The 24,265-nt window shown below is 36.8% G+C and overlaps 1 protein-coding gene across 2 annotated transcripts; it reads right to left on the bottom strand.

The window, feature by feature from the left end:
• Positions 1-1,395: 1,395 nt before the first annotated feature.
• On the bottom strand, positions 1,396-23,908 carry anxa3 (annexin A3). Of its 2 annotated transcripts, NM_001097342.1 has the most exon segments (14): positions 1,401-1,574; positions 3,844-3,966; positions 4,067-4,125; positions 4,364-4,459; positions 5,888-5,954; positions 5,956-5,981; positions 6,720-6,776; positions 8,711-8,790; positions 13,812-13,902; positions 14,352-14,465; positions 15,601-15,695; positions 16,081-16,168; positions 19,509-19,540; positions 23,764-23,833. In NM_001097342.1, coding segments are annotated over 9 exon segments (633 nt in total). In that variant the 5' UTR covers positions 19,524-19,540; positions 23,764-23,833; the 3' UTR covers positions 1,401-1,574; positions 3,844-3,966; positions 4,067-4,125; positions 4,364-4,459.
• Between the last annotated feature and the right edge of the window lie 357 nt (positions 23,909-24,265).

The raw sequence follows: 24,265 nt of genomic DNA on the forward strand, positions 1-24,265 counted from the left end.
CTTTTCTTCCCTTGTTTTTTACATTTTCTGTTCTTCTTTCCTGACACTTGTTCTTATATGCTACGGTGCCCCCACATATACGCTTAAGGAAGTTGCAATGTGCAGTACTAAGATTTTGCATGAGTTGCAGTTCAGCACTATACTCAGATACGGGCCTCGTATTATTGCTTTACCAACCTGCTTTCTATTCCCTATTTGGGTTATCCCCTCACACACCTTATACAGTATATTATACATATATTTTAGTTTGCACCAATGTTGTGTATGTTTGTTTTTGTATGCACAGTATGTAAATTACCTGTATATACAATCTGTGACAGTTTTTTTTCGCCAAATTTTTTTTTTTAGTGCACCAGTGTTGTTTCACATTGTCTTTGAGAAAGGCTGCGGATGCAGCCAAAACATTGGATGTTGTTTTGAAAAGACACCTTTAAAATTCATTTAAGACCTGCAAGTGCAGAACATTTTCTCTAGCTATCTTCTACACACATTTGAGACTGCACCCAGGCTCCCTTGGACCTACTGATATATTAGTGCCTGTTTACAAGCAATATACTTTTGCCATATAAATTATATATGGAGGATATGAGAACTTAGCTTCACTTCTGTGGCAGCCAGTTATCTCTCATCTTAAAGACCAACAAAAAGTTAGAATCACTGGTGGTTGCCAGGCCTGGTTTTTAGGTACCACAAATGATTCTAGTCACTTCCTGACCTGGGCCTGTAGGCAGACATCACCTGTGGCTTTTGAAGCTTGCTGTGCTGTGATATATGAAGGGCAGCTGTTAATTTGCTATATTTTTCAGCAGCATCAGAAGTATGTCAGCAACTAATATGTCTGGTGTAACAGTTTAGAGAGCTCTTGTCTGGCTAACAAAGCAGCTAGTCTGAAGTGGCAGCAAGAGAAACATTGTAAAGTTTAAATTGTAAAAACAATTGAATTAAAAACTGTTTGCTATGTAAACGTCACCTTTAACAGTGATGTGGAGCTGGCGAAGTAGTCAGGGTACAGAATATTTAATAGAATAATCCTACTATGTATAAACAGCTTTTAGTGGCCTAAATTGAATTTATCATTTTGTTTTGTAAAACAACCTTGCTAAACACTTACATGCAAGGGAAAATTACAAACAATATCTAGGTTCAGACAGACGCTTGCATAATATATTTAGGTCACAGGCCAAGCACTTCTTGCCACCTGCAACCTGTGTCTCGCAGCATCTTTTTATAGGCACCTGCCCCCCTCATGACATCAGTGATGGAATTTGCATAAGTATATAAGTAGATACAGAGCAGTGGGCGGATTAGGGTCAGGAGCAGGTTGACTATTTGTTGACCCGTATATAACTGAAAAAGGCACATTTCATAAGAAAATGAAGGAATAACTACCAGCAGTGAAACACATTAAAGAGCGGGTTTATTTAGCAGCTGTAGTGAGCCACATTAGTGTGTATCAGTTTAGCACTATATATCTGTTTAAAATGCAGGTTTGTGTTTTCTTCTTGGTTTCTTGTTCAGTCATCTCCTCCACAAAGCTTTACAAGTGTTGCCTCATAATCTCCTGAAGTGTCAGACTGCAAGGAAATGACAAAAATGTTATAAAATCTTGTTATTCACAATGGGAAACAATACAAAATGGGCTAGGGGTAAAATTATTTAGTCATCAAGGGCAGACCCCTTAATTATGGGACGTGTATGGCCAGCTTTAGGATAAATACTTTTGTTGGTTGCATGATTGTCACAATAAAAAACCTATTTTGCACCTTCAAAGTGTTATGTATGTTGTGTGAATAGAATAGTAAAGCTCCCTGATAAATCCATAGCACAGCAAAATTTGGAGAAGTCCAAGGCAGGTAAATAATGTACTTATCCAAACACTAAGTTTAAACTGCTTGCTAGTTTGCAAAGGATGTATTATTCCTTAAAATACATAGGTTTAGACTACAGCTTTTATTAATAAATAACTAACCATATGTATATTTCAAAACAACCAAGCAAATTTACAAAAGTAAGATATTAATATATATATATTATATATATATATATATGAACATATCTTGCCAAAGGCCCCAGTGAGGGACAAAAGTTTATTTGTCCAATAAAAATATCTCCAATGCTGAAGTCCCTATTGAAGTAAGAGCCTTTCCTTTATTTAAAGTGTGGTAATTCTGATCACAAAGTGAAAATAGTGTTGTACCACCTTAGCCATTTATAAGGGTAACCCTTTTTATAGGAAATAAATCAAGTAACGCATGATGAAAATCACATTAAATTGATGGTGATCCTGGTTAGTGGTTAATACAATTGCAACTGAAAGCAGAACTTTAATGGCTCTTCCTGCATATCTTCTGACTCTTGAAAGAATAAGAGTACTGACACACAGGGAGATTAGTCGCTCGCATTAAATCTTGGCTACCACAGGTGACTAATCTCCCCAAAATGCTTTCCCACTAGTAATAAAGTAAACAAGTGGTGAGTATGTTTTCCCACTGGCCATTTACATTTTCCAAAATCACTTTATTGCAGGCAAGAAGCAGTTTGGGTAGATTAGTTGCTGCAATAACGAAGATTTATCGTGGACAACTAATCACCCTAAGAAGGGCTCTGGCACACGGGGAGATTAGTCGCCCGCAACAAATCTCCCTTGTCGCGGGCAACTGGTTTCCTCTCAAGGCAACTTCATTGATTTCGGGGGAAATTGCGTTGCCGCGTATGTCATCCCACCGGCGACTTACATTTTCGCCGGTGGGATGGCAGTTCGGGGAGATTAGTCTCCCGCAAACAGGGAGATTTGTCACGGGTGACTAGTCTCCCCGTGTGCCAGAGCCCTAAAGCAGACAACAGCTCTACTCCAACCAAGACTGCACTGCATGCTTTTAACAAGTCTGGCTTCTGCAACCTTGTCACCATAAGTACAGAGAATAGCAAAGGGACAGAAAGGGTCATTTTCCCACACAAGTTCAGTGTTCAAATGGTGCAAATCACCATATTTTTCATGCAGAGTCTTCCCATAATTGGCAGCCACATTAAAGGAACAGTTACATCATAAAATAAAAGTGTATAAAAGTAATTACTGTATAAATTAATGCTGCCCTGCACTGGTACAACTGTTATGTTTGACTACTATAGTTAAAACAAAGCTGCTGTGTAGCAATTGGGGGCAGCCATTCAAATGAGAAAAGACAAAGGTTACTTAACAGATAAGCTCTGCAGAATATAATGTGGGTTTATCTGTTATCTGCTATGTAACCTGTGCCTTTTCTCCTTTTTTCCAGCTTCAATGGCTGCCCCCATGGCTACACAGCAGCTTATTTATATAAACTATAGTAGCGTTTCTTTAGCGAACACACCTGTTTTACCACTGCAGGGCAACAGCACATTATATTTTAATTACTTTAAAACACTTTCATTTTTTTTTGTTACTGTTTCTTTAAAACAAATGCAATTGCATAAATAAGCAACTGATGCATTAATACTAATGCAATTCTGCATAAAATGCATCAATAAGCTCATTTGTATTCATTTTAGCAAAGATTCTACCTTTAACTGCAATTACATGTACAAATAAGTTTACAGAATTTCAATGGTTTTTAAGGAATATGTATTTGAAAGTATATATATTTTTTCCATTAGACCAAAATCCTAAAAAAACAGACCTAAAATTCCCAATGCCCAGGTACTTGACACACATGGTCAATCTGATATGCCTATGGCATGCAGTGTTTTTCCAGGACACAACTGCAGGAAGCTGCCAGTGTACGTATCATAAAAAGTGATCAGAAACACCTTGGGCATTTCATCAAAATACCCAATGTACAATTACCCCTACAAATGAAACCATACCTTAATAGCAGAGTGCAAGGAGTATCCAGCAAGCTTCTTGTACTCTGTACGGATATCCAAAAGGTCAATTTCTGATCGAGTGACCATTATTCTCGTCAGAGTGTACCCATCTGTTCCAGCACCCTAATATTAAAACATGTTATTGTTTACACATTGGGGAAAAAAGACTTTTGAAAGCCAATTACTATATTTATTACAATAATCAAAGATGCTGTAATATTACCTTGAGGGCTTTGTGTAGCCGTTTAGCAAAAAATGCCGGCATGTTTCTCGCACAATTTACTGTAAAATGAACAAATTTACAGTTTTAATTTTTCTCTACATTAAATCAAACTTCATGCAAATACTTCCGATTGCAACTTATTGCAATATCTGTTAAAACTAAGAGAAATATAAAGTCATAATAGAAATATAAAGCCTCTTTAGGGTACAATAATTGAGATGTAATGGGAAGGCTTATACAATGATTGATACACTGTGTATTTATAAACAGATACAAACATTGGAAGTCTTCACCTACCTATGGCAATTAGCAAATCCTCAAGATGACCAGACATCTCACTGGTTATGCTGTCTTCAATATCTTTATTACATATACTCTTGTAAGCATCAAATGCTGAGGGAAAAAAATAAGAGCTCATAAGTCATTTATCTTGGAATAGTATCAGAATCATGCCTTGTATGCAAACACTGGCCCTGCCCTAAATCACACACTAACAAAAAGGTACTGTGTAAAAAATAACAATCCAAACTGCCAAATCAGATAATTTCATCCAGCTCTAGGGCTGTGGCACACGGGTGAGATTAGTCGCCAGCGACAAATCTCCCTGTTTCACTAAAATCGCGGAAGTTTCCTCTCTAAAATCGTACCGCCGTGTATGCCATCCCACCGGCGATTTACATTTTTACCAGTGGGATGGCATTTCGGGGAGATTAGTTGGCCGCGAACAGGGAGATTTGTCACAGGTGACTAATCTCCCCGTGTGCCAGAGCCCTTAGGTATTGTACAAATGCAGCAATGACATGAAAGGAAATGCAGCTTTCATGATCAGTAACTTGAGGGTTATGGATTTTTCAAAGGACGAATGTGTGTCTCTTATATTCCTAGGTGAAAATGAACTCACACTAGTTTCTGACTATGAGAACACTTGCCATTGACTTGTGCCTGTGGCACATATGACAGATCTGGGGATTTTTGTCATGTATTATGATCCTGATTTAATTATATCAATTGTTTTTCCTGGAAGCCAGACAGTACCTGATGGCAGCTGAATGGCAATAAGACTTTGAGCCTCTACTACAGAAGGTAAAAAATGTACTATAATGGGGCCAAAGCAATGCAACATTCTGGAGTTGATGGCTAAGGATAGAAGGACATTTACTAAAAAATCTGAGGTGACTGGAAGGAGTAGCTATTCTTTAACCCTACCATGGAGAAAAAGATCACTCTAGAGCCACAATGCTAGAAATCACTTAGTGTGCCAAAACCCTAAAACATTGATTCCTCTAAAATAATTCAGTTGTGAGCTTATATGTAAAACAATCAGTAAATTGATAACATAATTTCCCTAACCTAACAGTATGCCAGTACCACCCCTCACTTTGCAATGCAACTCTACTATTTTGACTAGTGGTGCAGAACTTGGTACTTCTGCCTTCTTCCTGCCACCTTAGGTATATTTATATATTGGTATTGTTGGTGACCCATTCATATTTGGTCACTGTGGCTTCTGTAGGCAATGCTGCCACTTCACCTTTTGCTGATCTGTATTACTAGCTAGGAGTGGGGGAGCTTCACTAAAACATCTAGTTTTCAAGCTCCCTCCAGTCTAACTTACAGAGGAAGTTGCAGTGAGGATATCCACAGAAAAGCATGAGCTGACAGGAGTGAAGAATACAAGTGATTGAGCTTATGGTATGTTAACAATACTACCCCTTTAAAAAAAAACAAAACAAAAAAAAACTGATGCATCTAAGTATATTGCATTTTTAAGGTGACATATTAGTAAAATCTTTTCTCTGCAATGTAAATGATGTCCCTTACTTAGTTTGAGTTGGGGAAAGCTTCTGAGACATAGAACTTCAATGAACTTGTCTTCATCTGTGCCCCATTTTTTTTCACCGGCATTGTACAGAATCTAAAAACAAAAATAGTACATGAGAAGTAAGTTTCTGCATATGGTTTGACAAAAGAGTTGGAATATTTATTAATTTATATTTGCCACACAGAGCACTGGTTCCACTGCTCTCAGCTGAGAGAAGCGGATTTGCTCCCTTCAGCAGCACCATCTGCACTGAAAAGTACAGTTTTCGCCTGAGTGCAGGTACATGGAGCAAAGAAAAACATAAAAGCTGTCATTTTTGGACCATCCTCCGCTCCACTTCATGTACCTGCACTCAAGGAGAAGCTGTATTTCTGAATGCTTATAGACAAAGCTGCAGAAGGAAGCAGATCTGCAATACAATGTAGGAGAGCAGCAGAGCCAATACTCCATGTGCCCTTGGCCTAAGGCTTTACCAAACACAAACAGAATGAGATTCTGGTAAGACATGAAAGATAACTGAACACAGCAACACAGCCAAACAGATTTAAATATAACATATAGTATATTAAAGTAGGAGTATATTCCATTTTCAACATTAGTTCAATGAAAAGGACTTATGCAAAGTATTGTTTTTTTGCCTATTTAAGAAATCTATGCAAGCAAAGCAAAATACACTTACTACTTTGTATGAACACAAATAAAAGACCAGTTGACTAAGAAGTCCTCTGGGGCAGATTTCGGCCCACAATTCCTTACTTGGAAACCTGAATTATAGATTGTCAGATGTCTCTGTCTCCAAGCTACAAGGTCGACAGGCCTAACTTATATTACCTCTGCATCCTTTTTAGCAAGTTGTTCATCCACCTTCATACTTTCATCACGTCTGGCCTGCCAAAAAAGAGAGAGAAGCAAAATAAATATATAATGATTTACTATCCATGTATCCTTGGTGGTAAATGTATCAACAATATTATCAGACTAAACTTAAAGCTGTAAACAACATATGAATAGAAACATGGGAAAATACATCCCTTACCTAGTACACAATTTGGCCCAATTATATTCTAATGAATACTGTTAGTTTTTAAGATTTATTAATAATAATATAAACGTATAATCCCCATAATTAAAAGAGATTCTAATGTATCTCAAATCCCTCTATCTTCAGGAAGCAGTTTTTGATATGGTAATTTCAAAACAAGGGAAACATTTATTCATACCTGGTCCCCTTATCTAGACACTCTAGAAGTTGCTGACAAGAAAGTTTATGTATAATTCTAAAATACAATCTTTCTCCACCCCTTAATGTTCCGTACCTATTCGTAACCTTAGGCCTATTTTCTTCCTACTTGTTAAATCTTTGTTAATTAAAAATAACAGTATTGTTATTTCACTTAATTGTACACCTTTACACTTATTTGATCTAATTTATTTAAATTCATATGCGTAATTTTCTTCTTCTTTTCATTGTTCTTTTATGATGTATGATGATAAATGTACTTTCTTGACTAGTTTCTTTCAACACTCGTATTTGTCATACTATTTATTTTAAAATGCCAATAAAGATAGTTAAAAAGAAAAGATAAAAGTATGATATAAAATGCTAGTACACATTTGTTTACTGAGATTTACTAGCATACAAAACACCTCTACAGTTACTTTTCATTACTCCATAAAAGACATGAGCTCATTCAGTTGGGCTTATGTAAAAAAGGATATAAGCACTATCTGAACTTCCAGAACCATTTCCCAACATCCCTTAGGTTCACAGTGTAACGTACCCCCTCCCTAGCTTATTCCATTGTGAAGTGATTTATTCTGGGACTTGAAGTCCCTCTGCTTTCCACTGTGAGGAGTGGACAGCTTGTGTGGAAAGCAGAGGCATTTCAAGTTCCAAAATATATCACTTCACAAAAGAAAAGGGAGCAAGTGAGAGGCTGCATTACACTGTTAATGTGGGGCACCTCATCTCTGTATACAGAGACAGATTCTGATGATTTCATTTTAATTTGTGGAATTAGGTATGTGTGTTTAATAAAAAGTATATTTGTTTCTATTAGTTTATATAGTGCATCTATTCTACATAAGCCAAACTTAATGAGCTCATGTCAAAATGGGCTTACATTTTCCTTTAAACATGAGGTGACAGCAATTACAGTTGGATGCAAGGTTACCTGCTACAACTTCCCATCTTATCTTTCATAGATACTTCCCATCTTATCTTTCATAGATGAGCATAGGTGAGTATAGATGAGTATTTTATTCAGATAAAACCAACACGCAATAAATAAAATAAAATCAATATTTTAGTATGAACCTGTGTCTTTGAGGGTAGTGCTTCAAATAAAAGTTCTGGTGTAGTTTATATTAAATGTGTCCAGATAATATATATCTCAGTAACCTAGAGATACAGTCTATAAAAATAAAGGGTGGGAAGAAATTGAAATGAAAAGATGTTATAAGGTTATTTTTTAATGCCCTGTTAACACTTTTTTGGTATGGGAAACTTTATCTGGAAACCGTACTCCAGAAAGCTCTGAATTACAAGAAGGCCAACTCCCATTGAGTCCATTTTAAGCAAACAACTCCAAAAAAGTTGGGAGCAGGAGCAGGTTGCTAACAAACAACACACTACCAATTAAATTATTTTGGAACAAAAATGGGTCGTATTGTGACATGTACATCTTACTTAAGCCACAAATATACAGTATTTGTTAGGCCAACATGAAGCAAAAATTATTTTTGACAGGCAGAAGTCGCCTATCCCCACTCTATCATGACCCCCTGCCTGATTGTATTACTATGCAGATGAGATCCCATACATTGGCTAAGAACAGAAGGGCTTTCCTGAAGTCGCCAGATGTTTCGGAACTGATTTCATCTCCAAGGCTTTTCCCATACACTGCAAGATTGAGAGTGATACAAGTAGCAGAATTATTAAAGTACCACTACAACACATTTTTAAAAGTCATGCCAAACTGGGGCAAATGCACATGCAACAACAAATGATGCTAAAACACAACTGGAATAAATGCACAAATACATGTTACATAAATATTTTAATATATTAAATGAAAGCTGTAATTTTATCAAACAAATGGTCTAATAACCAAGAGCAACTACCTATGTTTGCTTTCAGTATTCCACTTGCTAATTTCTGACTGGTTGCTGTGGGTTACTGGATCCTGGCAAATGACTTTTACTTTTTTACATTGTAAATAACATTTCTTGCCAATACTTATTAATTAATTTTCTACTTCCTTATATACCCTCTTACCACAACATATAGCATAATGAATTATAAATGCAAATTGCAAAAGCTGAATCTGACACTTTTAGATCAATGATAAAAATAATCAAAATTAACTGGAAGGAAAAAACCCCAAATACTAAATATTTTTTCTTTGACCCTTTCTTATTGTGAATTGTGGGCATTTTAAAAGCCATACCATATACTACCCCTTAGCAGATAATATTGAATGAGGACATTATATATTTTATGAGGGCACCTATATTTTCTTTTCTGCAATAAGCAGCCCTAGGCATTAACTAGTGCTGTTCTTTTTTAAACCTGTGCATTGTGCATCGTTGCTCTCATTCCTATGTTATATAAAAATAAACGGGTGTCTGTATAAATTATTTCTGAAAATTAAAACATAAAAAAAAATGATTTGGGATTTCATTTTGTCAAAACATTGTGTTTGTTTTTAAAGGGTCACCATTCACGTTTTCTCTATTAAAAATGTGCTTGGTATAGGGGAATACTGATGCAGACATAGAAATCTTACAGACTATGAGAATATCTAGGGGCTTGTCTCTACTCTGACATGTACAGCTCTGTGCAACTGTCCATGCTCAAAACACCAACATGCCACACCCCCTGGACCATTAGGCCATACCCCCTTCAGTCTTCTTGCAATGGCATGATAAACACAATAGGAACCCTTTGAGAGGTGCTTAGTTGCTTGGAGTCAGCCTATAATAAGAAAATATCTACGGATGGCAAAAACTTAAGGAAATGCAGCAAATGAAAAGGATTATATCTTTAGTTCTTCACCATTAAAATTATTCAGTATCAAAAATATTTTATGTTGAGCATTTTTGAAAAGCAGTGACCCCAGACTCTTATTGGGATATTACTTGAGCTTGAAAACCATGTGTAATACAGTGTAAAAGACTTTGGGCTGTGGGAAAATGTATTTACTTTATTGATGATAACAGCTTAGTGATTAAAATATGGAGTATATTTACTGGTACTCAAGGTTTATGGCAGGAAATCCAGATAAACACCACTTAAGATCAGTCTTACGGCAAGTTATATCGCAGGATAAAAAAAGTTTGATTGATGCAGAGCAAAAAAGTTTATTAACAAACATCAGAAAATGTGTCAGAAAATAAAACAGTGCTATTAATTTGGAGCTTTCAGGATAACATATCCCATACTTATTAGGAATATTTTGTATATATGTGTAGTGATGAGTGAATCTGTCCCATTTTGGTCTGGCGAAAAATTTGCAAAACTACAGGAAAATTTGCGAAACGGTGAAAAATCTACGAAACTTTTCTCAGAAGTTTTGCAAAACAATTCACAATGGCAAAACTTGCTGCGAATCCACACCTGGCAAAAAAATTCGCTCAGCACTATACATGTGTAAAGAATTAAATGCATTTATAGAAGAAAGTTAAATATGTGCTGACAATAGACCCTTAACGTTTTTGGGGGATGCTGGGATTTACAGATAACAATAGCTAACGAGCAGAAATCTAAATCCCCTAAAATATGAATCTTAGCTTCCTCATTTGTGCATATCACATTTATATTTTCTGTAGGGTATAAAGAAGGGTTACATAGTATGGAAAGCAGCTGTTATTTGGTTGTTTATTTCTTTAATAAATGTTCTTTTGTTGTTTTACTTATATTTACATAAGGCAAAATAAATGTGGATCATTATAATGAAAAATATTGTAGTGTGCGTGAATAGCCTGTATTATGGAAAGGAATTCCCAGAATGTGATGCTGCTGAATGATCTATTGTGTAGAAACAATTAAGGACTTCCTGATAAATGTGCGTCAGAATTTCAGAGGATAAAGGTTTTTGGCTGACTGTATGAAGTGGTTAGAAAATATATGTGGGGTTTGTGCTCTCTGTGATTCCACGGACCTTAAAATACAGCGTTAAGCTTTGAATGTGTTGAAATATAACTTCTTTTAAATGAATATCTTATTACATATTGTATTTTTGGGGTATACTAGGAAAGACACCCAACTCTTAAATTTAGCTGAAACACAGCAGCTCCAAACATCTTCCAGGACTAAATCATATTATATAGATGTAAGCAGCAAATCTTGCAGCTGCTCCAAATGCAAACCCCTAAAAGTAACAGTAATAAAAAAAAAAAAAACAAATACAAAAGTATTGTAAAAGTGATACCTATATTGGCTAACAATAAAATTACATTGCAAGCTTTCAGAGCTCTACGGCCCCTGCGTCAGGCAAAATACAATACTTTTGTATTTGTTTGTTTTTTTATTTATTATTTTTGCCACTGGCTAACACAGTACCACAGTTTTTGTATTGTGATAAAAGTAACTGCAAACAGGCCACTCTATTTTTTCAGGGAAAAGTAACAGACACACCTAGGCGGAGATTTACTAAGGCACGAACGCTTCGAATGTGTCCGAATGCGTTTTTTCGTAATGATCGGTATTTTTGCGACTATTTCATCGCCGTCGCGACTTTTTCATATATTTTTCGGGACTTTTTCGTAGCCGTCGCAAAAAAATCGTATTGTTGCGCCGAGTACGAAAGTTTCGGATTCATTCAAGCTTTAGTATCGTGACTTTCCTTGGACCAGGTTGGAGCTGCAGAGTGCCATTTATTCCTCTGTGAGGCTTCCAAAATCATGCAAAGTCGGAAAAGTTTTTCCGATCGTTTAATACGATAAAGTCGCGACGGCGACGAAAAAGTCAGAATTTTTGCTATTAGGGATTTGAATTCGTGCCTTAGTAAATCTCCCCCCTAGAATTGTATCCGGAAAAAAAAACCTGACAAACCGAACAAGCTGGCAATGAACAATATCTGTCATACACGTTTCACTTTGAATTCTACTTTGAGAAAAGGTGGTCAGCTGACCTCCCACTTGATTCATTTAATTGTTGTAAATCCATTATATTATATTAAACAAAATATCCAAAATTCATGGCTTACCTTATTAGTAAGTTATATAATACAATAGGTAGGGGTCAACATTTATCTTGTGGAAAATCAGACTGTGTGTAATGATCAACCACAAACAAGATTTTCTAAGGGCAGCGGCACACGGGGAGATTAGTCACCAGCGATAAATCTTCGTTACCGCAGGGGACTAATCTCCACGTAATGCCATCCCACAGGCAAGAATGTAAACCTGAAGTTTCTTTTAGGAGGCAAGTTTGGGAAACTGAAGTGATGTGTATGCCATCCCACTGGTGATTTACATTATTTTTGCTACATTATTTTTTTCTTAAACAATTCCCAATACTCCCCTAAAACCCCAATAAACCCTGTCCAACATGTTATATGTAGTGGTTCAGTTATTTGACATACTGCATGTCTGGGGGTTAGAATTAAAATAATGTCCCACAACCCATTAGAAAGGCAAGGAGCTCTAAAAACTTTTTGGAGAGAATGAACTGTCTGAACAACCCTCTAAAGCTAATGTCCGATGGAGCAAGTTATCCGTCTGTGATGTTCATAGGATATTAGCCTAATGGCGGGCAAAACAGCTGGAAGAGGGTGGGGGCGAATGTAAAGTCCAATAAGGGGGGGAGACTTAGGGGCTGATTTACTTACCCACGAACGGGTCGAATGGAGTCCGATTGCGTTTTTTTCGTAATGATCGGTACTTTGCGATTTTTTCGTATGTTTTGCGATTTTTTCGGATTCTTTACGAATTTTTCGGATCCAATACGATTTTTGCGTAAAAACGCGAGTTTTCCTATCCATTACGAAAGTTGCGTAAAAAGTTGCGCATTTTGCGTAGCGTTAAAACTTACGCGAAAAGTTGCGCATTTTTCGTAGCGTTAAGTTTTAACGCTACGAAAAAAGCGCAACTTTTCGCGTAAGTTTTAACGCTACGCAAAATGCGCAACTTTTTACGCAACTTTCGTAATGGATACGAAAAACTCGCGTTTTTACGCAAAAATCGTATTGGTAACGAAAAATTCGTACAGAATCCGAAAAAATCGCAAAACATACGAAAAAGTCGCAAAATGTTCGTTTTCAAGTCGGAACTTTTCCAATTCGGGTCGGATTCGTGGGTTAGTAAATCAGCCCCTTAGGGTCAATTCTTACTTGCAGTCTTCAATGATTGCTACTTATGAGCCAAATGGGAAATGTAGCTTACATTTAATACATTTTAATTAATACAACAGTGTTCTATACTGTGATATTCCTTTCAAAGTTCTTTGCTTTTTGCAGTCTAAAGCTCTTAGCATACAGTTGCCAAGCAAAGTATTTGATATTCCTTTTTTAAGTGGCAAAAAAGACCAAATATATTTATATTGGTAAAACCCACACAAGAAGTATGCTATACATACCAATTATATTATAAAATACTACTTTGTGACAGATTGCCTTCAGCTACGGTTAATTACACAGTCAAGGATATTGCAGAGTACATAATGACATTCCACTAGTGCACACAGAACACAAATACTCAAGAACACTAGTTCAGGACTGAAAAGCTCCAATGTGTTCAGTGCTTGTGGGTTAAGATACATTCCATTATACAGAAGTCATGAAACTAAAGCTCTGAGCAGAATTGTTAGGGAATGCTGTAAAATACTATAGTTACAATATTAAAGATTGCTTCTCCAAGGACTAAACTAAATCATGTTTACTGTACAACACAGCAACAGCCCAAACAGTATTAGACAAGTACCTGTATAGTAGGCATCTCCTACTTCTTTCATTTGTTTGCTGGTTCTTGATGCTAGAATTTCAATTAAGATGCTTTCTGCTGTACCCGTGCCCTTAGAGGAAAAAAAAAAATCAAATATCACGTTCATTCGATAACTAAATGAACTGAAAATTCAGTTTTAACATTGCCTTATAGAAATTAGGTATATTATTATTATGAGCTTTTACATTATGTACAATATTCCACAGAACTATACGGGAGTAAATCATATCCCTCATCTCATCACCTCAGTAATACCCACCTCAAAATTATTGGACTGGTCTCTCACCAATTAGTAAGGGGATTAGACTTTCACAATGGCAGTAGTTAGTGGGTGATTTTTGAGTAGACCTACAATATATGTAAGAACCTGTCTAAAATTGTTCATGTAAATTGTACATCACAAGTGTGTATAAGGCAGGATCTCTTAGGATCCCTCTGCTACATGGAAATGGTTGAATTTACCCCTAAATCATATTATGAAGCTCATAGATATCACTAATAGAATATATTCAAACTTACTTTCATTGCCTTTTTCAGCTGCTTTGCATCAAAATAAGCTGGTGGCAATATAAGGGAGACCATAATGTGTTCAAAGTTGCCAGAAAGATCACCTTTCAAATCATCTTTTAGCTCCTGCAAAATAAACTAGGCTGAAATACAGCAATACAGATATGAAGCAAGGAAGCACTGAATTCTGGATTCCCCTCCTGTTTGGTCCACCTTATGAATTTAGTGATATACTGGGAAAGATAAAGTGGAACTAGTTTAAATGGGCCTATATTAGCTTTTGGTATGTTATAAATGGACTTATTCTAAACAGCTTTTTGACTGGTCTTCATTATTTATTTTAATTAATTAAAATTTTTGGATTTTTAGCATAACTATTCTGCTTATTTTTAGCCTGCAACTGAAAATACTCTATGCTTTTCAGAGGTTAGTGACCCCAGCAACCAAAAAGCAGATGCACTGTGAGTGTTCTATTTTTATTGTTATGTTAATTTGTAACTGTTTATCTTTCTCTCTCCTCTGGTCAATTCTTGATATTACATTCTGAATTTTAAACTACTGCCTGGTTGTTACTGTAATTAAGCCCAAGTGACCAGACAGCAGTTGAAACTCCAAGCCATAGAGTTCCAGAACAAATTTTAATATTTCCAAAACCATAAAATATTTTAAAAAAACGAAGCCTAATAAAAAGGTTTTGAAATACCACCCTCACGTCATACTTTTTTAAAAGGTCCATTTTATGGTGAGCTGCTCTTTAAATGTAAATGTGCTTTTCTACACATCTAAGAATAATATATATGTTGCTTAAAAGAAAAATTCTTTATAGAACTGACATTTTTCAATCAACATACTAAAATACAAAGTGAAACATATTTAATGGCTAACCCTGAGTCAATGTACCTTTTCTTTAAATAACAACTTGGACTCAGGATACTATGCCACAAACCACAGTGACACCAATCTCTGCTCCCACGTGGTAGCAAAATATATAACTGTGAATAGCATAAGTCTAATAGTTGTTGCACACAAGACATTAATATTTGAAATGCAATAACTGTTCAAGCAGATTGATGAGCACTGCAATTTTACATCTCTCATTTTAAAAATGTATTTATGAACCCAGATGTAGGTGTATATCCTCACCTCTTGTTATAAACATAGAAAGTAAAAGATCGTGTGTTCAGGTGTCTGTTGATTACCTTTGTGCTTGAGGATCAGAAATATTTTTAAAATTATCAATATTCTTTTTAGTTTAAGCTACCTTCCCACAGGCTGCCTGATATTCCTTTACAATTAGCTGTCTCTGTGCATTGGACCTTTGTGTCAGAATGTTGATTAGTGAATCTTCATCAGTTCCTATAAAAAAAAAAATAATAATAAAATATGGGCTTAAGCATTTCTCTGAATTTACAAACATTTGTAACTTGCATTTCACTACACCTACATTATTAATTCTCTTTTTCATTGAGGGAGAAGCTGTGCGAATGGAAACACATACTATACAAATATAAACAATTATTAAATAATATATTTAAGGTGCACCATGACCCACTAAGTATCCAAAAAGGGAAAGCTAACAGAGGCTACATTTTACCACTACCATCTGTGTAAACAACACAAATATGCCCCAATTTCTAGATTTATAGATTACTGTAATATTGTATCTTCTGCATATTTTAACAGTTAAAATAAAAGGATTTTATTGTTGTGGTGACCAACATTAATCAATCAATCTACTTACCCAATCCTTTGATTGCCTTTCGAATAGCATCAGCATCTCTGCCAGCACTGAATCCTAGGAAATCTTTCACAGCTCCTCTGCTGCCTACCTGTTTGTAAAATACAATCACTTAGGATTCCAGTCTGGTAATGAAACATGAACTGTAGACGCTGACTCCCCAAAAAGTGCAGAGCAGGACACAAATCCAGGGCTGGACTTGGAGTAAAAAGCAGCCCTGGCAAAAAAACAGCCCACATATATATACATATATACAGTATATATAGCCATTTTGCTAAAAGGACTGAGTATTCCTATGCTGTATTGTGTAGTGTAGTTTAAACAACAGCCGGTGGAAAAATAACAGCAACAATTTTGTTGCCACAGGATACTGCATCAGTGCTAATTTGCTCAGTTTTTATATTATATACAATGAGATACCGTTGTGTGTACTAGCACGCTAGTAATTTATAAACAGTGATGTGTGGTGGGTGCTAAAACACCAAGCAAGTTATATATACTGAAACCGATGGGTACCTATGGTACTGCCAATTCAAATTATTATATGCAAAGACAGTGGGCTTTGGCACCCTGTGTAATCCTTGTCCCCCATCCCAAGAAGCAAGGTATCTGGAGCTTAAGTGCTGCTTTCCAACTGGCATGAGGGAGAACCACACAAGGTGGGAAATTTAAGCTGCTGTCACTGCACCCCTCTCCCTTCTGCTAGTTAGTCAACAAAGCTTTGTTTGATTATAATGTAAGGGACAGCTTGACCAATGCAGCAATGCCGCATCACAACTCCTCATTAATAAATGACCCCATTTATAAATGAGGAGCTAAATTGCAATTGTTTCACTCCCTTTCTATAAACTATATTCTATTCTTTTTCTGTTCTTTTTCACTGCTACCCCGGGTTCCAGGGGCACCAGCCTGGGGTGTGAGGTTTTTAAGGATGCTTTGTAGGGGGTACGAGGCACACATACTACGTCTGTTTTGGAAGTAGCCCACATGGCAGGGTTAATTTGATCCAATGGACATATGTCCGGACACTAATGTAACCCATACTAGTCCACACTCACGCATATATTTCTTAATTCACTTAGGATCACCCTTATACCATGGCCACTGGGCTGACTCACCAAGACACAAAGCTTTAATCATGCTGGAACCCTAACGCGGGGTACAAGGTAAGCGATTAAAGTCACTTGGGGGTGCCTAACATTTTAGCACCCCCACGTGACTTTGCCTTTCCTTCTCCTTTAATGCAGTGTCCTTTTTCTTTTTAAGATTTATAGCCATCCACCATTTCCTATGCAGCTTTGTCCTTTCCCCCGTATCTATTAGAACAGAGCTCCTCTCATACAATGCTGCGCATCAGGGTTGTCAAGTCTAATTTTCCAAACCAAAGTCAGTCCCAAAACTAGCCAAACGCCACTAAAATAGCACAATATTCACAGTGAAAAAAAACTATAAAATAAAAGAAGGCATAAGTTTGGAGGTATGTCACAGCAAAAATTGATTTAGAAAATTGCATTAACCCCAGAAAGTAATAGATGGCACAGTATAAAGTAATAGTACAATCTCATACCAGTCGAGCAGGAAGTGGTTGTAATGCAGACATGTTGGGACTGAGAGGTTAGAAAAGCAGCAAAGCAGAGTAGAAAATGGACCTTGCCCCCCCCCCCAATAAACAGAGCAGCTAGGGAAAAAACTAACCATAAGTACTGGAGTGCCACCCTAAGACTTCAGCAAAGGCAGGATAGTATAGAATAGTAGGCAGGCAGTCAGAGTGACTCCAAATTAAAACATTGCAACAGTTTTCGGAGAAACATTGCACAGTGAATTACATTTTTCTCAATAAACTATTATTTTATTACATTACTTTATCACAAAGATGATAATTTCTAAAAAAAAAAACAAGATACAGAGAATACACCACCATCTGACAAAGTAATTTTCATTATTTGCAGTATTTAAACATGCTCAAAAACCCTAAGGTGATGTGAGCATAATACTTTGCCCACGCTGTCTTAATTTCCACAGCCTAAGACTATGCAGGTGAATATTTGCTTGATTAGCTCCAGACACGAACTTCTGGTTAACATCTGGGGTTAAATGGGGTACGTTTTCTGGTGTGTGGAATTTAGCAGCCTTATGAATCAGAAAGAAAAAAATAAAGCATATTCATGCCTTGGGCACAGCAGGCAAATGAGCAAATGTTTTTCACTGATCTCGCTTGCTTAGTATTTACATAGTAATGTTGGCATTGCCAATATTAATATTTACAGAAGCAACCAGATTCATATATTCAAACTGGTCTTATACATCACATCACATTCGACACCTCAGTATCAATACCCCATAATAACCTGACAATAGAATTTTCTACACAGGTGCAGAGATATCAGCCTAAGTTACAATACCGTATCTCTATCCACTAGACATCCCATCAATTACTTTTTTCATCTATACTACACATTATCGCACAGGGGTGGGAATAAGCACAATCAGCAAGAATAAAATAAAAATATACAACAACAACAAAACATGTTAAAAAAATGTTTAAAAAAAATCAGCAAAACTGATTCTCTAGCATTCTTATTACATGCTAGAGCCATGCAGCAGGTCAGGTACCCACTGGTATTAGGTAGGTTTCAGGTAGGAACTGCAGATTTAGACATGAGGTGGGTCTCAAACTAGGCTTCCCTTACTGGTAACCTTTTCTATTCTCAAATTATTTTACTTTTAAGTGGACATGACAAAAATCTTTAAGACGTATGTAAAGAGAGTAAAGCTGGACATACACATGAAAATCCACCTAAGGTGGATTCCCCATCCCAGATTAATGTGCGACTGAGAGTGTCGTTGTTGTGACAAATTGGTGGCTGCAGTGAGATAGTTCCTACACCATTCTAGAATGCGTGAATTATGTCACTGCTCTAGATGAAAACGAGATAAGGAAAAAGGTCTTTCATGTCTGCAGCCTGGCTGAGAAGCGATCATGGGAATGCAGATGGTCTTTCAAGATAGGGGGTCTGTGCTGAGAAAATGGCCAGAGGAGAAGGCCAGTAGGCAACCCCTCTGTCACATCAATAAACCAATGTGGCATGGGCATCTAAGCTGCTGAATTAGTGTATGTGTATTTATATATACTGTATATATACATACATACATATATATACTGTATATATACATATATATATATATATTATATATACACAAACACACACACAACCAACCAATATATATATCTAATTTAGAGTTTTTGAACAGAAGAATGCAACATATACTAGATTTCTCTACATCTGACACAGGCTAGCAAAACTTTCAAGTGCCCCCTGCTTTAAAAGTAAGCCAACTGGACAAAATTATGTGACAGGCCCCCAGCACAGAACCACCCACGGGTTATTAGCAATGTACACTAAGAAGTAAATAATTAGGGTTAGACTTACCCACACTGACGCCATAACAGTCTAAAACGTGTCTGAAAAAAAGGAAATTTTTATAATTTGCATTCATAAGAAAACTTGCATTTTTTCAAAGGAGAAAAAAAGAAAAGGAATCACTGCAATGCTCTTCTCTTTAGCAGCAATCACAGAGGCCTAACTAATAAATATAACCTTTTGCATCTCCCACTATGGCCAGGTTATCTTCTTATATAAAATACTGTCTTGAGTGACATAAAAAAAGAAGTATCATTTTAACCCTTTATAAACTGCTGCTGTCCATTCCCTATGTGAAAACTCAAAATAATCTTCCTGTAAGAGTTTATGGGCCATCCACTGAAATTAAAAGACATTAGTTTGGAGTTGAAGATCTATAAATACTCTTTTTTTTTGTGCATTATGTAAATTTCCAACAAGGTGCAATACCTGGATATAACCCTAATAAACAAGATGTTCATGGATATAATATGGCCTTGGTGCAACTCTGAAGCCAGAGAGGTGGAAATGGAACCAGCTTATAGCTGGAGAATATGCTCCATACGCTTGAAACTTCCCCTACCTGTGCCTGCAACCGAATGAATTGAATACACTCGGGTGCCGGCACATGTAGCCGATATCCGCATAAAAACGTGAGAAAATGCCTCTTGCCTCAGTAACAAGCCAATGGTGTAATTGCATGGCATAACAATAATAAAGAAAAACGTGATATTACAGTGGAAAACTGCTTAACTACCAAAAACTAAATAAAAAAACCTCTGAGAATGTTTACATCAAGCAGCTTGGGATGGGGCCCATTATAGTGGAAACTCTACTGATATGACTAGAATTGCTGAAAACAAATAAAACGGGCACTGATCAATGCACACTCCCTGGTCCCATGTTTACCAGTAATTTATTCTTTCCAAGCACCCAAAATGTGCTGAAAGAGTCGCCCTCGGCTTATACTCGAGTCGGGTACCATGGGTCCCTCCAGACTAGCACCCTGTGTCCTTTGTGTGCAAATTAGGCCACCCGCAAGACCCTCCATTGCCCTGGCCAGCTCCCAATTCATCTCCATCTAGCATCCTCATCTGCCCCATTCTGCACTAGACATTGCACTTTATATTCTGTATAATCTATATATATATATATATATAGCAAGACAATGAGCCGCACACGCAGGGACTTTGTTAGAAAACAAAAATTTTTTTTAATGAAAACGATCCAACGTTTCGAGCACCAACTGTGCTCTTCGGCTCATTGTCTTGCTATATACATGGTTTTTGCAAGCACCTGGGGCATTTGATTACTATTAGGGTGTGATCTGTTCTTTTCTGTATATATATATATATATATATATAGTTTTGTATACAGTCCAGAGTGGGGAGCACACCTGTAAAGTTTAATGAAACCTTGGTGCCCGAGCTAAGGATTTTCACAATCATGAAGAATGACGGCACTCAAAGGATTTGCACATTGTAGGTAAAAATAAAGGTTGAAAAATCACATATCAAATGCGAATGGTTAGGCTTTATTAGTCCATTTCAGTCCATTACTTGGACTGACGAAAGTCCAAGTAATGGACTGAAACGTTGGACTAATAAAGCCTCACCATGCACATTTGATATGTGATTTTTCAACCTTTATTTTTACCTACGATGTGCAAATCCTTTGAGTGCTGTCACTCTTCATGATTATATATATGTATATATATTTTAAGGTCCGCACTCCCTTGTACAGTACACATTCTCAATATTCGCGGGTGCTGCATTTGGTTGTAATTTGTATCTAATTCCAGTAATTATGCACACTCCAGTGTCCTTCAATTCACTTTATTGATAATTAACTTCATGATTAAAAAACATCAACGTTTCGGTCCTGGTCTGGGACCTTGTTCACGATGTCAAACCTGGATGTTTTTTAATCATGAAGTAAATTATCAATAAAGTGAATTGAAGGACGCTAGAGTGTGCATATATATTATATATATATATATATATATATATAAATATATATATTATATATATATATATATTTATATATATATATATATATAATACGATGCATGCACACAAGAGCATTACAAAATGGTTAATGGTTAAATTATATCTTTATTGGCAATATGTTAAAAAAACTTATGTTTTGTACCATGCCATTCTGATAGAACATGCCAACTACACCAACAAGAATGATAGAAAATGCCTTCCTTCCTTCCTTCTCTGCCTAGGAGCCAGGGTTCTTGATTTAACATTCCTGTAACATTACTAAATGTAACAGTCTTTCTATTCTGTTCATATTCTCAGCAGGATATGAAGCAAGACTGCTGCTACCACACCTAAACAATTCTTCGCACACCCCAGCTTTCGTTTCTAAACCATTTTCTAAGCTTCTGTTGCAACTCTATTCCATATTTGCCATTATTCCTTCTGTGTGGTTTACTACTTTATCGTTTACAGGTTATATATATATATATATATATATATATATATATACACAACCAAACTTAGAAAGAATACACTGATTGTATATTCAAATGTCAAACCACTGGTTCAAAGCTAGTGAATAGTGAAAAACCATATATAAAAGTCACATTCTCTTACTGTAAAGTAAATGTATAATATATGTGGGATTTTATAGCATATAAACATTTATTTTTATTTTTTTTTTTTTTTTTAAAACGTGAAGATCTGCATTTATTGTTTACCTAACTACAGAGAAATGTTACAGATTTTTTTTTTTTTTTTAGCAGAATGCAATTTTCAATACTTCTCTATGCTCTTAATGATGGTTCCCAGATGCTGGGGGACTACAGCTCAACATATACACAAAGCTTAATTTATGTAGTTCAGTAATGTAGTTATTACTGTTCGCAAAAAAAGACCACTAAATAATTGCAGAAATTCACATGGATTTATCAGAAGCCTCCAATTTTTAAGATGGTAAGGAGTGGCTTATTGGTTTTGTATCTTTCAAATTCTTGTAACCTTGGCCTGGTTCAGTTAGTTTGCTTTTGGTCCTGACCTGTGTGCTCAGGATAATCAAAAGCAAAGTAACTATACAGTTATGTTGCCTGTTCTCACACTTCAAGTCACTGAGAGATGCAAAGGAGGAAGTTGTGCTCTGCCTATTACATTAGACATCCGTTCACTCCAACCTTTATAGATTCCATTTTTGAGTAACTACCTTTTTATTTTGCACAGGCTATCTTTGTACCCAGTTTTATCTTTACACTGCAGCTCCTTTAATGCCTACCTATGGCCTACAGGGCTCTGTTATGCACATTCTGCCTGATTGACAGATGCAGGTGCAAGGGCCCTAAGGGCTACATTTGGCATCCCTGCTTAGTATATAATGTATCTGCTATAAAACAAGACAGGTGACTGTTTTAATCCCAGATGTTGTTGGTCTGATAGTTCTGTCAAAAACAGCCTAATTAGAAGAAGAACATAATTGTTTAACATTCTAGTTGTTGTATGAATTTTTTTGGTATATGCCTCCCTTTACAGAGGAACTACACACACACACCTGAACCCACACTGATCCACAGGTATAGACAAGGTAGATAAGTAAGTCCTGGCATTTCAAGTACAGAGAGGCCCAAACAACCCCCACCAGCCCACTAAATAGTGACTATGGCATCTTACAGAAGTCCCTCTGGCATTTCCTAGAATCCACAGTGCCAGTCTGGGTCTGCTAATCCAGATCAGATATGCACATAAGGGCACCCAGAAACAAATTCACATCTCTGCCTCACTCCATGCACTAACCAGTTCCCAAGTACTCGCTGTCCCTGTGTATCTTCCCTGAAAGGCTGAGGTCTCTGTCTGTTGCTCCCTCCCCCTGCACTGCTTGTGCAAAGCACTCACTCTGAGAGATAAAAGTGCCTTTCCTCATACTAACAGTTATCATTGTTTGCATTGTCTGGCACTAGTGTTTTGGGGTTTGTTTGGGCACTGCTGGACCTTTTAGTACTAGCACAGCATTGTAAAAGGCAATAGGAAATATATGCAGGGACCTGCCCACCCCCTCACTCTGTGCTTGTTCCCAGTTACCTATAAGGACATCAATCACATTCCTCGGTCTAAGCAGTGAGAATAATTTTTTAGAGAGCTGGCTTTAGGGGCAGAGACACACAAGTCAGAATACTTACTGCCTTATTCCTTCCCTATCTGGTTGGTGTGCTCGGTGCCTCATGGTCATATAATCACTTTTCCAACAGCAAATAAAAGTTTAAAGAACACAAGAATGTTCCCCTGAACAAACTCAAGGGGGGTAAACTCACCTTGCGGGCACAGATCCTGAAATCAATGCACTGTGGCTGAACAGGACGATGTCAGGGCAACAGCAGCAGCAGCTCCTTCCTCTCCCAGTACAGAGAAAATGATTATCTAAACAAGCCGCGCCCTGGGCTGCAGCCACTTCCCCTTTAACCATGTAAAACTCAGTCTGCCAGTGCAACAGCCTCTTCATGCAATGTGTGTTCACCCTGTCAGTCCCTCTTTTAAGCTCCAGTAGGCATTCCAAACTCACAGGCAGGTCTGGACTGAGATGCAAAATAGGCCCTGGCATTTCAAGTACAGGTATAGGACCCGTTATCCAGAATGCTCGGGACCAAGGGTATTCCGGATAAGGGGTCTTTCCGTATTTTGAATCTCCATTATGTCTACTAAAGAATCAATAAAACATTAATTAAACCCTATGGGATTGTTTTGCATCCAATAAGGATTATTTATATCTTCGTTGGGATCAGTTACAAGGTACTGTTTTATTACTACCAAGTAAAA

This window comes from Xenopus tropicalis, chromosome 1 (genome assembly GCF_000004195.4).
Source record: "Xenopus tropicalis strain Nigerian chromosome 1, UCB_Xtro_10.0, whole genome shotgun sequence".
Lineage (NCBI taxonomy): Eukaryota > Metazoa > Chordata > Amphibia > Anura > Pipidae > Xenopus > Xenopus tropicalis.